This window comes from Marasmius oreades, chromosome 3, assembly GCF_018924745.1.
Source record: "Marasmius oreades isolate 03SP1 chromosome 3, whole genome shotgun sequence".
Taxonomy (NCBI): Eukaryota; Fungi; Basidiomycota; class Agaricomycetes; order Agaricales; family Marasmiaceae; genus Marasmius; species Marasmius oreades.
The window spans coordinates 95,728-110,176 of record NC_057325.1 but is presented as its reverse complement, the minus strand read 5'-3'; the positions used below and the strand labels follow the sequence as shown (position 1 = coordinate 110,176).

At 45.8% G+C, this 14,449-nt stretch overlaps 4 protein-coding genes and 1 non-coding gene across 5 annotated transcripts; 3 read left to right on the top strand and 2 right to left on the bottom strand.

Moving 5' to 3' along the window:
- Positions 1-138: 138 nt before the first annotated feature.
- Positions 139-934, top strand: E1B28_005357 (uncharacterized protein; the record flags this gene model as incomplete). The annotated part of the gene is made up of 3 exons (XM_043149914.1): positions 139-373; positions 433-551; positions 623-934. The coding sequence occupies 3 exons, from the start codon at positions 139-141 to the stop codon at positions 932-934; spliced, it is 666 nt and encodes a 221-aa protein (XP_043010998.1).
- Positions 935-1,035: 101 nt separating this feature from the next.
- E1B28_005356 (uncharacterized protein) lies at positions 1,036-3,952 on the bottom strand. Its single transcript, XM_043149913.1, has 9 exons — positions 3,810-3,952; positions 3,448-3,745; positions 3,257-3,371; positions 2,819-3,205; positions 2,692-2,751; positions 2,566-2,637; positions 2,441-2,512; positions 1,987-2,382; positions 1,036-1,927 (listed from the first exon to the last, which is right to left on the bottom strand). Exons 3-9 carry the CDS (start codon positions 3,361-3,363, stop codon positions 1,273-1,275), a joined length of 1,749 nt encoding a protein of 582 aa, XP_043010997.1. The 5' UTR covers positions 3,364-3,371; positions 3,448-3,745; positions 3,810-3,952; the 3' UTR covers positions 1,036-1,272.
- A 6,055-nt stretch (positions 3,953-10,007) lies between these two features.
- Positions 10,008-10,102, top strand: E1B28_005355. Its single transcript has one exon. It is a non-coding gene; the product is annotated as a tRNA-Asn (tRNA).
- Positions 10,103-10,912: 810 nt separating this feature from the next.
- On the top strand, positions 10,913-12,346 carry E1B28_005354 (uncharacterized protein; the record flags this gene model as incomplete). The annotated part of the gene is made up of 9 exons (XM_043149912.1): positions 10,913-11,008; positions 11,059-11,294; positions 11,355-11,387; positions 11,443-11,464; positions 11,522-11,600; positions 11,656-11,811; positions 11,866-11,953; positions 12,012-12,108; positions 12,176-12,346. The coding sequence occupies 9 exons, from the start codon at positions 10,913-10,915 to the stop codon at positions 12,344-12,346; spliced, it is 978 nt and encodes a 325-aa protein (XP_043010996.1).
- Positions 12,347-12,698: 352 nt separating this feature from the next.
- E1B28_005353 (uncharacterized protein) lies at positions 12,699-13,385 on the bottom strand (the record flags this gene model as incomplete). Its single annotated transcript, XM_043149911.1, has 3 exons — positions 13,361-13,385; positions 13,120-13,305; positions 12,699-13,060 (listed from the first exon to the last, which is right to left on the bottom strand). Exons 2-3 carry the CDS (start codon positions 13,283-13,285, stop codon positions 12,699-12,701), a joined length of 528 nt encoding a protein of 175 aa, XP_043010995.1. The 5' UTR covers positions 13,286-13,305; positions 13,361-13,385.
- Between the last annotated feature and the right edge of the window lie 1,064 nt (positions 13,386-14,449).

Here is a 14,449-nt window from a genome sequence, read left to right as displayed (position 1 = left end):
ATAATATTTCCCTCGTCCCTCTTCTACATTTAAGCCCGTTGTTTTGCCTTCAATGCCTCCCCCAAAAGTCTCAGCTTTCAGCTCCTCCCTGATTAACTGCTTCTTTCTTCTGTAGAAACCTATCACTGGAACATAGCTATGATAGACAATCCACCTAGGCCGACCTCCGAAAGCGCTACCACCACCCGACTAGAAGAACATCATCTTTCACGGTTGTCGAGTGCCAGAACAAGAACGCTTGTTATGCAGCGAAAACGACGAATACTCGTGGCGTCTAGAACGTCAGACCCTCCTGAACCTGGTACTACAAGCTTGTCGTATTCAATAATTTCGATTGAGGAGGTCAGTTTATCGACCACTCAACTTGAAGTTGGTGAGTTTTCGGCCCGTGTTCTAGCACTAGTACGTGTCATGTTAACGGATATACGATAGTCAATAGCTTCCACGATAAACGGGACCAAGAACCTCAGGTCTATCACCGTTACTGCGAATGTCCTACCCTTGGCAATACCTCGGAGCTGAACTCGGCAACCGCTCGTGGGAGGTACATTGTGAGTCTTGCTGTTCCTCTTTCCCTTTCATTCGCTACACACGCTAATCGAGGTTTTGCTCTGTTTCAAAGAACACCCTTCAACAAAGACACTACCTTCGCAACGGTCTTGCTCGAAGGTCGCGTTATGACTCCTCATCGGATGTCAGCGCCCATGAACCCATCCACTCATCCTCATCAACCTCGTCTCCGTTGCCTTTTCCTATTACGATTCCACCCCGGCCCATGTCTCCTCGAGAACAAACAAGCTGTTTGCATAACCAGTCGTACTCTCACTCCGCACTTGATGACCGTCCTCTGTTTTCGTCCTTCTCCCTGCCACCATTATCGTCGCTCGGGGGTCAAACGTCGTTCCGTTCGCCGTTGGATAAGATACCCTCATGATTTCACTTTCTCCTCCTACTTCTCCGTACGCTCTGACGGGACCATCAGGCTGAGCGAAGGCGAGAAGTTGAAAAGTTCTATATCAAGGCAACTTGCAAACACGGGTTACTATTTATATATATTTAAACCAAAAACTGCATATTCGAACATACAAACACATAGTTCTACTTATTCATTTTAGTGGTGAAATACATGTTTTTTATATGAAACCACGAAAGCTTATCACGGAACTTTCAAACGACATACCGAGGTCATTTCGGAACTCGTCTGCCCAGAAATTCCGGAATGAATCTGCTTTCACTCCATTCACGGTCGTTCCGGTCAAGGTCATCTAGTCCCTAGTTCCCTCCTCCACCCTGTCTCCTCAGCACATCACACCTCGACGACCCCGAACTCATAGGCTGCCTATGCCTCGCTTTCTCATTCCCCTTCTGGACCACACCCCCACACCTCTCACACCTCCACTTGATCTCCAAATGTTGCACTCGGAGATGCATGAACAAACCCGGATACACCACTTTTGGATTCATACACCCCTTCCATGCACAACTGATTCTACCACGAGAGTTTGTCTGCATGTCAGAGCGGAAGGACGGGAGGTGATTGGATGTCAGGTGGGTTTCGAGTTCGGAGAGGAGGGTGGAGGGGGTGGTTGGGGTTGTGAAAGTGTAGGAGCAGGGTGCGGGGAGTGGGTTGTTGTTTCCGTCTGTTGTCCATCCACATACGGGAGGCGAGCTGAAGAAGACGGTGTAGTCGTCGGAGTTTGGTTGGGAGTATGATTGTGAATTGTCTACCGAGTCGGAGTCTGAGTCAAACGAGAAGGAGGACATGGAAGCAGATCGTGGGTGACATGATTTGCTTTGGCGTTGAAGGTGACTTCGGTGGCACTTTGGGGTTCGGATGGGGCCTAAAGAAGGCTCTATCCAAGTGAAGGCCGTGTTGGACGGAACGGCACCTCGAGGAATTTCCGGAAGCTCCTGAACACTCGCACTGCTGAAGAGCGGTGTAATTAGGGAAGAAGAATATAAATTCGATCGAAGCAAGAGACTTACCTCTCTACCGAAGGATCACTTATGTCATCCGTCTTTGTACTAGTATCAACATCAACAACTCCCACTCTTTCCTTCGAGGGATACTGATTCTCATCCACGGACGGCGACAGAAAGTCAACCGGAAAGAAGATACCAACGCCTGTACCGGTATCGTGGTATCCAAGCGAAGGGTGGCCAGAAGTTGAGTGTACGTTTCGTTCGAACGCAGTACTAACCTTCTCGTCTTCATCAGGCTCGCTAGAAGGACTAAAGTAATCCACTACGGTAACGGTGGACGGCGTGGAGTTGATCGAGTCAACCAAAGTCGAAGGCGAGGAGATCACCATGTCGGTGCTGCGGGTATCAAGGTTATTCATGCTCGGTCCTGGGCAAGATTCATTATCGTCAAACGTGTCACTAGATATGAAGGATACTGGTCAGAAAACTCAGAGGCGGGGATGATTGTGTAACGCACCACCTTGGGGACGCATTGCGGAAGGCCTGACTATTGACAAAATCGAGTTGGGTAAGCCTTGGATCCACGGTTCTAGAGCTCACTCATAGGTCAGTTTTTCAAAGGGCTACGAGTGGCTAGCTTACGTGGGTAGTGTATCTCCTTGGGCCCCATCAACGACATTGTTCATGTCAAATTCGACATTACTCGGGGTGATGCTAAACGTGTAAATTAAGCACGGAATTCCCTAGAGTACATGCTGAGAGACTTACTCTGAGTACGGATCGACAGTAGGAACCAAGAGTGGAAGATCGGGAACGGCGTTAGCTTGCCTGGGTTGACAACAAACACACGCCCTCAGTATCGTTTCCTCAAGAGTCTTAGAAACAGAAAACTTACCCAACCCCATCCGGCGGCATCAGCGGTCGTGTACATGCCATCAGTCGTCGCACCCAGACTCTCCAGCTATCGTCAACAAGCATATCTACCCCGCAAAATCGACTCCAAACCTGTTCGTCAGGGAGCGACCACAGCCATTGATGCAGCTTGAGAAGCTCCGGGGTATATGAGAGCCCAGTGTCACCAGTAACGTTACCGGATTTGTTGACTGGATGCGTGGGGTCGATTTCTTTAAGATATTTCCGAGAGAGGCTCGGACCAGTATTGAACTGAATCAGGGGAAGCGATGAGGCGAAATGGCGGTTGTTGTTGTCATTACTGGGAAATTTGGATCCAAAAGAGTGTGCAGAATGAAGGGCGGAGGTGTTGTCCGCCACAGATGGGAAGCTAATGCACGTGTCAGAGGAAAGGAGGTAAATAGATGAATGAAAAACCGACATAGCGTCAATGTCTCCAGAGCCGGCTCCGAGATCGACACCAGTAACCGGGAATGGAGAAGGAACAACAGTCAAGTTGTCCATGTTCATTTCCATGTCTTGATGCATGCGTCCAGCTAAAAAGCAGAGTCTAATTAACAAAAGGTGAAGATAGAAAGGTGAAGAAAAATCCGCTCGGCTGTAACGACTCACCAGTGTGTTATACCCCCAACTGCTTTGCCCACTACCAAAAACGAACGCCGGCTATGGGCCATTCCACCCTGACTACTTTGAGCTCGTGGAGCACATTGTGTACCTAGCGTATGGACTCCACTGCGCCGAAACAAGGTTCGTCGGACCTCTGTTCAAGCGGATGGATGGGCCATTGCATCAACTGATCAGGAAAGCCAAAGCTGATGGTAGAACTTCCTCGTGTCGGTGCGTACCTTCATCATTTTGGGAAGGAAGGAGAGGCGAAGGTTCATAGTACCTGAGCTTACAATGGGCTGTACTAATAAAAAGGTAGGGTCGTCCGATCAGTATTGTCGCAGTAGATACCGCAAAAACAAACGTGCTGATTTCTGCAGCTTACACGAGATGCTTAAGTATCTCGTTGAAGCACTTCCCAATAGCATTTTCTTCTACTGAAGCATGGTTAAGGATGGAAAAAAAAAGTAACAGATCTAGAGTCGGTGGAGGAGAAGAAGAATAATGGCGCGAAGTATCTCAACGTGACTCGATCTGCTGGTCAGATGCCGTCAAAGTCAAACAACGCCAAACAGAATTCTCCTTCGGAGCAACTACGACTCTGTTGTCGTCTAAGGTTTGCTCTTCGTACGCTCTCCTAGTTATGTTTTACTGACATCCCATCCTTTAGGTTTTTGATGCGACAGTAGATAGTGGGCTGTGACCTTGACCGATACTGGTAAGATGGGTTGAAGGCGGAAAAACGCTCTCAAAGTCCGAGTCGTTCGCCACTCGTCGGGGATGAACGTTGAACTTCTTGCCACCGATTTCATCGAGCAGGTCACTTCTGCATGTTCAGCGTCATGTTAGAATTGGGAAAGCTAACTACTCTCAATACAAATCACTGCTACCTCAAACTTAACAGTGAACGTCATCAGCAACTTGACAATTTACTGGTGGGAACTTTTTAGGGCTTTTTAGGGCTTGTACAAGTCGACAAGTCACCAGCCACAAGTTATGTCCGATTTCCGACAAGCTCAGATTTACTCGGGTCTGTCCACCAAAGTTTTCTGGTAAAATGTGTTTATGAGACAGCCTCCAATGTTGGGGGTTCTTGGAGTGCAGAAATCATGTTCAGCAATTTAAATAAAGCTATTTGGGTCCTATTTGGGGGGGGATAGTTGGGAGGTACAGACAAGCCGGTGGACTCATGAACTGGTGGGCTGGTCAAACCAGCCAAAAAGCTGAGAAAAGCTGAGAAAAGCCAAGAAAGTTCACCAGTAAATTGTGTAAGTTGCTGATGGTATACTAAGCTAAGGTCTAAAGAGATACTAGCTCTAACAATATTGATTGCATTGCGCCCGTGCATAGCTGTGTCACCCTTGTAATAGTTTAACTTAGCAAATATAATGGATGACTGGGACCCCCAGGCCACATGCGGGTGCAACACAATCAATATTGTTAGAGCCAGTATCTCTTCAGACCTTAGCTTAGTATACCCAACTAGCAATATTAGTATGTAGAAGTTGAGATGTGTTCAAAGGTGATACACTGACATTGACATTCTCATTTATGAGATGTATTCTTTGAGATGATGAGCCTCTTTTTTTCGAGATTTTATCTTTGAGATACTGAGATGAGACGGTGAGATTATTTTTTTCTCATTAAGAAATGACATGTATTATTTGAGATAATTAGATATAGGAAGGGCGATTTTTTTGAGATCATTGAGATCCGTGAGCAAAATGGATGCAACAGCAGACATATTGAGGCAATTTGAATGTTAACGTTCCCAGGTTCATTGCACTCTTGCAAGGTAACACTCATCTATACAATGTAGAGCAGGTCAACACAGAAGAAGATCTGAAGGCATTTTGGCATGTGAATGTCGAGGTAATGCACATTACCCTTACTCTACCCATGATAATGCCATTCACTTGATCATAGAGGTTGGAACAGCCAAGTAGATCTCAGGGGTTCAAAGCTTGAATGACGTGAAGTGCAACTTGTAGCTCCAACTTGTGCTACCCTTTTAGTTCATTGGCAGAGAGCAATACGTGGATTTTCATTTGGATTCGCTTTTTCTCATCCTTCATTTTTCTGCTTTTTGCCCTCAGTGGGTGCTCATGGTAGCATACACTTTGGAAGCTGTAGAAGCACCTGAGCACTGTGCCATCCTCTGGGAAGATGCAATATGTATCATTGTCATGCACATATCAATGGTTTCAAAATGACAAGTTCTTTTATTCATTTTGCTTGTTGTGATAAAAGGGTAAACCCATTCTGGAAAGGCCGTGTAGAATACTAGTTCTGAAGGATAGTGGCACAAGTGAGTGCCAATCCTGGAGACTCTGGAACAAAGATCCAGTACCAGATTGAGAACTAAATAGTATGATCAATCACTCCAGATACAGACATGTTGTAAATTAAAAAAATCCACTCCACGGTAATCCCTCTTCGTCCAAACTATCATATGTACAGAATTGTCAATCTGGAAAAATAAAAATAGCTGTTATTCCTACAAGCTGAACATGCTCTGATTGATCCACCCTGCATGTGCTGAAGCACTGTCTAGACATCAGAGTCCTCTCCAACTAGATTGAGGACAATAGAGTTATTAGAGGATGCATGGGCAGGAGCAATCCTTGGAAGATTGTGCCTTTCAGATACAAAGTTCCTGTCCTGGTATCTTGGCAGGTTTGCACGCACAATAAGAAGAGTTGGAGTGATTCCCTGCCAGTGAAGATAATGATAATGATCAGTCAAAAGGCATTGGATAGTGAACAATTTCATTACCGCAATTTGAATTATAATAGACCCCAAGTCAAGACATACTGGGATGAGAATAAGAGCGAGAATGTAGATAAATAGAGCAATGATATATATAGCACATGACTCCAATCTATAAATATCAGCCATTGTGTGGACCATGGATTAAGAAGGATGAGAACATACAGAATGGAGATGACATTAGGAAAGTACTTTCCACTAGTTTCTGGGAAAAGAACTTGACTCCGGCGTCTTATCAACCATATCCGACCAGCTAAATCCATCAACTCATTGAGACCAGCTTTGAAAGGAAGATAGCTTGCACTGACCCATTGCCAGAGTAAGGAGGAGATTTAGAATCAGGTGGCAGCCAAGGAAGATTGAGCCCACAATCTTGGGTATATCATGAGTAAATTCTGGCAAGTGCTGCCAGTACTGTAGCTTGAACAGTGGTATCTGAGCCCACAATACAGATGCCAGTGCTCCTCCTATTTTATTTTCTTCTGAATATCATATTGCACCAATAATGTAATGCAATAACATGCCATCAGTTACTATGAACATCACCATGGGGATTGGCATGAAGCATCTTTGGTAGCCTGAGATAGCAAAGAATCGAAAGATCTAATGTGGTATTTTGTTATTCAACTCCACAGTAGCAGAATTCAACTTCTAGCCCACCAAAACCACATCAATAGTCAAGCTATGCAGCCAACAGGGTCAAAAGAACAGCAAAAAACCATACTCACAGTGGCATACCTCATTAATAGAAGGATCACAAAACGAATAATACTGGAGAATGCAGTGGCCTTTCAAAATATGGTGGATTGAAGGCAAACAAGACATACGTTAGTATGGTTGAAAGGTAGTCAGCCTTTTGGATCATATCTTGTGCCAATAACCACCTTGTAACTCTCCCAATATCACAGCCCAGGTTGAAAGGAATACTCAGTGATGTTAGACAGAAGAGAATGGTGAGTGAGACTTGATGAAAAAGGCGATCCTGAGTATCTGGTCATTTCTTTAACAGAACTATCCCAATTCGGAAAAGTAGAATATAGAGCCCATATAGAAACAGATGGAACTAGGTCAAGTGCAAGCTAGTCAGCATGAATCTTAGTTAATGAGAAAATCTACCTACAGCCGTTATCAAGATTGGTGCCACAATTTCTGACCAGAAGATGATCCCTTGGTACTGAGGAAACTCACAAAACAGTGGTGGTAGTACTGTGGACATGATGGGAAGCATAGGAATGCTTCCCCAAACCTCTCCCTTATAGAGCCAGCATATATCAATATCAGAAGAATCAATCTATGGTGAATTTGTGGGACTTACCTCCACACTTTGGGAAATTTTTTGATCATCATCTGAATCAATGTCACTAACTACCCACATTTGTATCTAGATTCTCAGGTTCCTGTAAACAGCACCATTTTCAGACTTTGTTCAATTTCTATCAGATGATAGCAACTAATTAATGTGCCTGCATACTGCATTTGCCTTTTATTTTATTGCAGGACAAACAAGTTGAAATTTTGGGAATTGAGATTTGAGTTGAATTTTGAGATTGAGATTGAGATTGAGTTGAATTTTTGTTATTGAGATTAAATTTAATTGTGAGAGCATGATTGAGATTGAGACATAAGACACTACAACCTACAGGCTTCAAAAAAGCTAATAACAATATTTTTTTGCAGTGGGTCCTTGAGAGGTCGCTCAAAAAAAGTTTAAATTTTGAGTTGAGATGTCGCAATGCCTTCGGTTTAAACAAAATGCATGAATTTACTGTCTAAGTCATGTCATCAGCAAGATAGGCAACATCAGCCACAGTTTGGGTATAAGTCATTAGATTCCTGAAAATAGAAACATAAATCTATTGATCTGGTTTCCGATCCGGGAAAATGCAACGATAGCGGAGCCACTGATAGGTATCGCGGAGGGGTTGACAGTTCTCATGATCTTCAAAAGAAGGCCAACAAATTACAATTTCAAACAGCAATGACCTATCCATCCTTGGACTTATAACAGCAATGCAACTGGACTTGGGGAGGGTTACCAACTGGCGGCTGCTCTCTAAATAATACCAATATCCAACTGATTGAGAGCAGGCTGAGGCTAGGCCCAATGGTCCCTCACCTTTGCGACACGCCAGCAGGAGAAAGATTGCTGAACTTGCCCTCCAACAATGGTGTGGCCGTCAAACCTCTTGGACAGGATTTCCAGAGCAATTTCCGGAAACCCAGGGCAGCCAAAACGCAACGCAGCGGAATACAAACATAACAGAGCATCCTGATGGTCACTCATATGGTCTCGTACTTCATCTCTCGAGTTAGCTTAAGCTCGCGGCCACCGAGTCTAACCATTGTTCTTTTCATGTACCTTCCTATACGAAGATCCTTACACCACCTCGATGACTCCTTCCAGTTACTCTCCAACGACTTCACCACGATTAGCTAACTGTTCGTGCACCTTAGGATGCTTATCAAGGTCATAATCTTGCCTCGCACGAAGGAAAATGAAGGTGAACACTCAGGGCGGCGAAACCGACGTTACATCGAAGAAAGCGAATTATCAAGTACTCCGTCGACTGAATCTCGAATTTCTGCACACTCTCTAGGATCACTGTCTTACGGCCGGCCGGCAGAATTCAACCGTCTCTCTTACCCACTTGTAAACCCGACAACGGCGTGTGGAACTCGAGTTTGAACACAACAAGTCGTCTCAGGATTCGTGATAGGAACGCTGTCCTAGTCCCATCTATCATTTTCGCCATCCAAATTCAAATTTAGATTCTCTCATCGCCGCCCATCCAAAGATATGATAGTACGGTTAAACCGCTCCTAGGGATCAGCATCTTTCAGATCAATGTGTAGTTGATCATCTCATCATGTAAATACGTACAGGTTTAGATTGGAATTTATGGAGAATGGAGTTGGTTATGCAAAGATTAGCTATGGATCAGGAAGACGACGAGATTTGGATGATACCTGAGCTTGGGGAGACTTGTGAAGCAGAGCTACTCAGGATGACAAAAGTGAGGTTGGAAAGGGGTTAATGGGGGCGAAAGCCGTGAGGTGAGTTTCGTTGTCTGCCATTTTCTCTCTCTCTTCTTCGCTTAGCGGATTTCCTGCTTACTTTTATTTTATGTCCAGATGCACTGGATGCGGAATAAGTGGTTTCTGCTCTTTGGCGCCAGCGTTCGGCAAGAATCGTTCTGTGTCTTCCCGTTGAAAACTGATTTCGAGCGCCACCGACGAGGCTCTCTTCCTCCGACAGAACCAAGACACGACCGACTCAGCAAATACCAGACTCTCATCCTGACTTTCCTTCCACGTCGGATAACTCCTACGGTGACAACCTCGAGCATGACGGCGATTTAATCCGGTTTGAACAAAACCGTATACGAAAACCGAGGATTAGCGAAGGAAACACATCCAGGGTCGAATACATAAGGTTCGAGGAAACATCAGGCGTTCAGAATGCACGGGGAGGCAATCATTCCCGGGAGGTGGCTCGAGCTCGCCAATTACGTCGACCAATTGGGAACACCGAGAGTCCTGGACGGTGCGAATGCGAAGTACGACTGAAAATGGGGAGTAGCCATCTGGGGTACGTTTTTCTTCCGCTTCCTACTGCTGCTACGTGTTTTTTGTGATTAATTACCGATAACACCCTTACTTCTAAATGTTTCGACCTGTTTGGGTTGTGTTCGGGTTGAAGCACTCGGGGGGGAGTACCAGTATAAATATACCCGAGTTGTAGAGTTCGGCCGCGATGGACATTTTACCACGTCTTCTAAACATCAATGGAACATATGTGCCCCATGGCTGAGTTGGTTACAGCGTCCGACTGTTATTGTCGGAGACTATTTCTAACATCGGAAGGTCGTGAGTTCGAGCCTCACTGGGGCAGTTCCGATATTTTCGCTTACTTTTTGGCTTCGATTTAGTGAGAAGATGAAGCGCGTGTACACCCCATGAAAAAGCCTGGTACGGGGCATGTCGGTGGCAGCCTATAGGGTTCGTATGTCTCGGACTCGAACGGCAGTATGGGCTTTAGTGGACGGACGATGAGCTTGGCGTTAACCCCAAGAAGATTCATCCAACATGGGCCGGCTACCAAATATGTTTGGAAAATGCGTTTCTTTTTTCATTGGAAGTAGCCTCTAAGCCGCCAAAGCATCCCCGAGTCCCAGTGTATCAACGACCGATTTAGCCGCTTTCCCGCTGCCAGTCAGAGACAGTGGTAATTTAATTAAGTACTAGTACAAGGTCAAAGAACTCAAAGGCAGCGTTCGCTTAGAGAAAAAAAGTCGCCCGACGCTGAAGCGCTGAAAGCCGGTGCCGGATCTCAGCCAGTTCCGACACTGGGTGCCTGTCGGTCAAGGAAATTGATATTCTCACGGCGCAGCCACCTATAGACGATCACTCGATAGGGAAGCCTGTCAAAGTCCAGCTCTCAACACACTTCCTCAAATTTCCTCGCGTCGAAAACGGAAGTCAACATACACGGCTCCGAAGACCTATACACAAATGGTGGCTGATGTTTCATACCATGTTTATTATCGACATTTCAACTGGTTGCGGGCATTGCCACGCTAGAGTCCGTTCACGGGGTGAGTCCTTCAATTTTATCTGTCAGGTTATCAATTGATTATTCTCACTATAGATACTTGCTCATTAGAGAAGGATTTGAGGGACACCTACCTATACCTCTCCACCCATGTCAACGGCAATGGCACCACTGTTTTGTGAGTCTACTTCGAATCCAACACCCATCTTCTGGTTGGGTATTATTTCACCTGTCTTGATTACAGCGGTAGGTGGTTTCCTTCTTCCATCAAAATCTACGCTGACCATCTAATCCAGTTCCATCTCTTTCTGTATGGGGTCTATGTCGTGCTCTTCCAAATTGGGATAGTCGTGCTGAAAAGGCGGCCTGATACTCCGGATCGGCTCTTTCACCAAATCACACTCGCCATTCTATTCTGTCTGACATCGCTCAGTGTTCCAATTAACCTGGTACATGATACCGCAAATGTCGCATTATGGTTATGGCCCTATGATGTGATTATGAAAGTTAAACACCTTGTGATCATACTAGGGTATGTTTTATTTACCTTCAATCCATACTTCGAAAGCTCACCACGTCACACCACGTCTAGTATCATCCGTTATGTGATCCTCCTATTGATGGGGTACGCCGCCGTGACTCTAGTTGTGGTATCCTTTTAACACTTGTTAACTATGTAGCTTGACTGTGGATGCGATCCTGGTGCGCCGCAAGCTGTATTCTGCTACTGTGCAGTTGGGTTAACAACCAGCTTGTTAGATTTTTCGGTTCTTTGCTATTTCAAGATATCAAAAACGCTTCATGGTAATCCCCATAGTAATCTTCATATCAATTGACGGTACGTCATATAAGTCCCTCCATCATTGGTTAAATTTAACGCTGAAACATAACAGCCGGGGCTATGACATCCGGGACATGGGCTAAGGTGTCATCATTGTTCAAGCAGCCGGTCTCACCAGCAGACCCACGATCTTCGTATCTTGACATTCTGACCATGATCTTCCTTGGCTGCAATATAATTCTAACCCTCCTTCTAACTCTGGCAATGGGTGAGTACAAGCTATCTTATTCCAAAGGGTGGTCTCACTGAACGAACGATTTAGCGCGTCAAATATGGTTGGCCAAACGCCAGAATCGAATTCTTTTCCCTAACACCAGCGGAAAACGGTTCACTACGATCATCTCCATTCTGTATTTTTACCCTTCATTTAAAGTCACTGTCCACGGAATGACTGATTTTTCATCATAGACTGGAGTCGTGTGCTTTATATATCATCTCCCTCATTATCTACGCTGTTGCCATTCCGTTTTACGTTGATTTGGGGTCAATTATGATACAAATCGGGGTGAGAATGTCTTTGCTGTTACAACCCTGTTGATATTGATCGTTGACCTTTCTTTCACCATCGGTAGGGGTTAGCCCCGACTCTTCTTATCGTTCGCGCCAATATCCCACAGAACCAGGACAGGAACATTGAAACTAAGCCGCGCCATCTTCACCCTAATCAGCGTGCTACTGCCCATCCAGCGTCTTCAACTCACCCTATTGTGTTGAACGTAGTTCGGGACACTTCTGGGGTTTGATCTAGTGATGTGCACGGCAGGACGGTGGGGCCTGATCAAGTTTGTAGTTTTGTTGTAATTTATCATTCATAATACTTGGACTTGACCGTAACCAATGTAACCCCATACTTTGAGAAACAAAAAGTGATATATTGAACGGGGAGCTCCATGAGACGGAGCAGTGGCAAGCCAATTATAGAAAACAAAAGACTACTAGCTTGACGAATCTGCCATAAAAATATTTTAACCATATTGTCCGTGTGTCAGAAAAAACGGTCCAAGGGAACCAATCAAAACAAGAGCCAACTCTCAACTCCAAATCTTCGAAATCATTAACCGCTCCGCACCGAGCCGCCACCCCGGATCTCCCTTCTTAGAAAGCAGCCACACCACCAACAACAGCGAACGCAACCACTGCTACAGCTCTATAAATAGAACCTGGATCGGTCGCTCCGAAGGGAGTGTTACTCAGAGCTCCACCGGTTTGGGCAGATGGCGAGCCAGTTCCTGTGCCGCTGTTCGTCAGTGTCCCACTGTTCGTTGCAGTTCCAGTAGCCCCAGTATCCGTGCCCGTGCCCGTACCCGTACCAGCGCCACCAGCTCCAGTGCCGGTTCCAGTACCAGCACCCGTATCAGTTCCGGTTGGCAGGCTAGTATCAGTAGTACCGGTACCAGTGGCTGTTCCTGCACCAGTGTCTGTACCAGTAGCAGTTCCGCTCCCGGTAGTAGAGCCGCCTTGGGGGGATCATTAGTTTGAAGAAAAGACTGCGGTAAGTTCAGAAAGAGCCACGCACCAGTCGCTGCAGTACCCGATCCACTAACACTCCCTGTATTCGTAGCAGTGCTAGAAATAGAGGTTCCGGTATCCGTAGCAGACAAACTACTCGTGTCTTGAGCGATAACGGACAGCGAAGCCGTCGTGAGAATGAGAAGACAGGCTAGAAGTTTTTGAGAGAACATGTCGATGATGGGTCGTAAGGCTAGAAGTAAATGTTAACGACAAACATTGTCCGGAAAGAAGGAAGAGCGACGAACTTTTGTTGTGGGTATTTGGGAAGGAGGGAAAGAAAGGTGGGGGAAATGACGGAAAGTGATTATATATGTGGTCGTTTCAAGTTTCTCATCGACAGATGAAACGCGTGGGAACCAAGTGGGATTGAATTGAAAAACGGAACTCGTGGAATCCGCAGTCCTTTCCAGGCTGCTATTTCTAACTTTATGGCTTCGAATGACCGCAATAGTAAAATAGGTTAGTGACGACAATGTATTGAGTTGAGGAGCCAAATCATAAGCGCAGCATTAAACCGGTGGGGACCAAAACGCGTGCGGCCTCCATATACCGCCTCTACCTTCACACGAAGGTACAAAGATAAAAGTCTGTGCTATAATCCATCGAATCAAACCGTCTACCTACGCTTGTTACAAATTCAGGGCGAATCCAACGAAAGTGGTTGATGCATTGATGCGCGTGCCGGTTGAGGGTCACAAAGGATAATTTGAGAATTAGTAGGCAGAATCAGATCCGAAGCGGTAAGTTCTCCGACTCAAATACGAAAGACCGGTCTGGAAAAGGGGGGAGAGTGAGATAAATGAACCATAGGTGGTTTTGCGTCATGAAGGACGAATTCCCATTCATCACCAGAAACTACTTGTAATCACCATGATGTTGTCACTAGAATTCTGCCATCTCTTCTTTCTGATCGTTACCCGTACCTTTCATCATGGATTCTTGTTGCTGTTCCCACATGGTGATTGTATTATTTTGGCTCCGGATATGCAACGTTTATTACGATTCGAGGTCTTCTTGTTTTCTTCACGTTATTCGGACAAAGCGGGGAGTTTGGATCGCGTACCGAGTCGGGATCTCTCCACATCGTACTCTTGAACCCGATCTGCGCAAATAGAGAGACACCGAAGATTTGTGTTTGATCTCCTGCCGTCGAGAGGAACAGAGCCAATATCGATTTCTCGAGGCCAAGCTGGCGGGATTGATAGATACGGCTTGCGGCCCTTAGGCCGGCAAGTTGATGGAGATCACTGCCGCCCGACTGCCACCTTTCGCCGGAACAGTATGCCGCGGCTACCGATTCCGGTCCGCTCTTTTTTTCCAGTTCCGGTGGCTGG

Coding starts and splice junctions, on each gene's coding strand:
- E1B28_005356 (XM_043149913.1), bottom strand. CDS start 3,363: ATGCATCAAGACATGGAAATGAACATGGACAACTTGACTGTTGTTCCT. Junction 2,383..2,440: donor CGCAATGCGTCCCCAAGGTG/GTGCGTTACACA, acceptor CTTCATATCTAG/TGACACGTTTGACGATAATG. Junction 1,928..1,986: donor AGTGATCCTTCGGTAGAGAG/GTAAGTCTCTTG, acceptor ACCGCTCTTCAG/CAGTGCGAGTGTTCAGGAGC.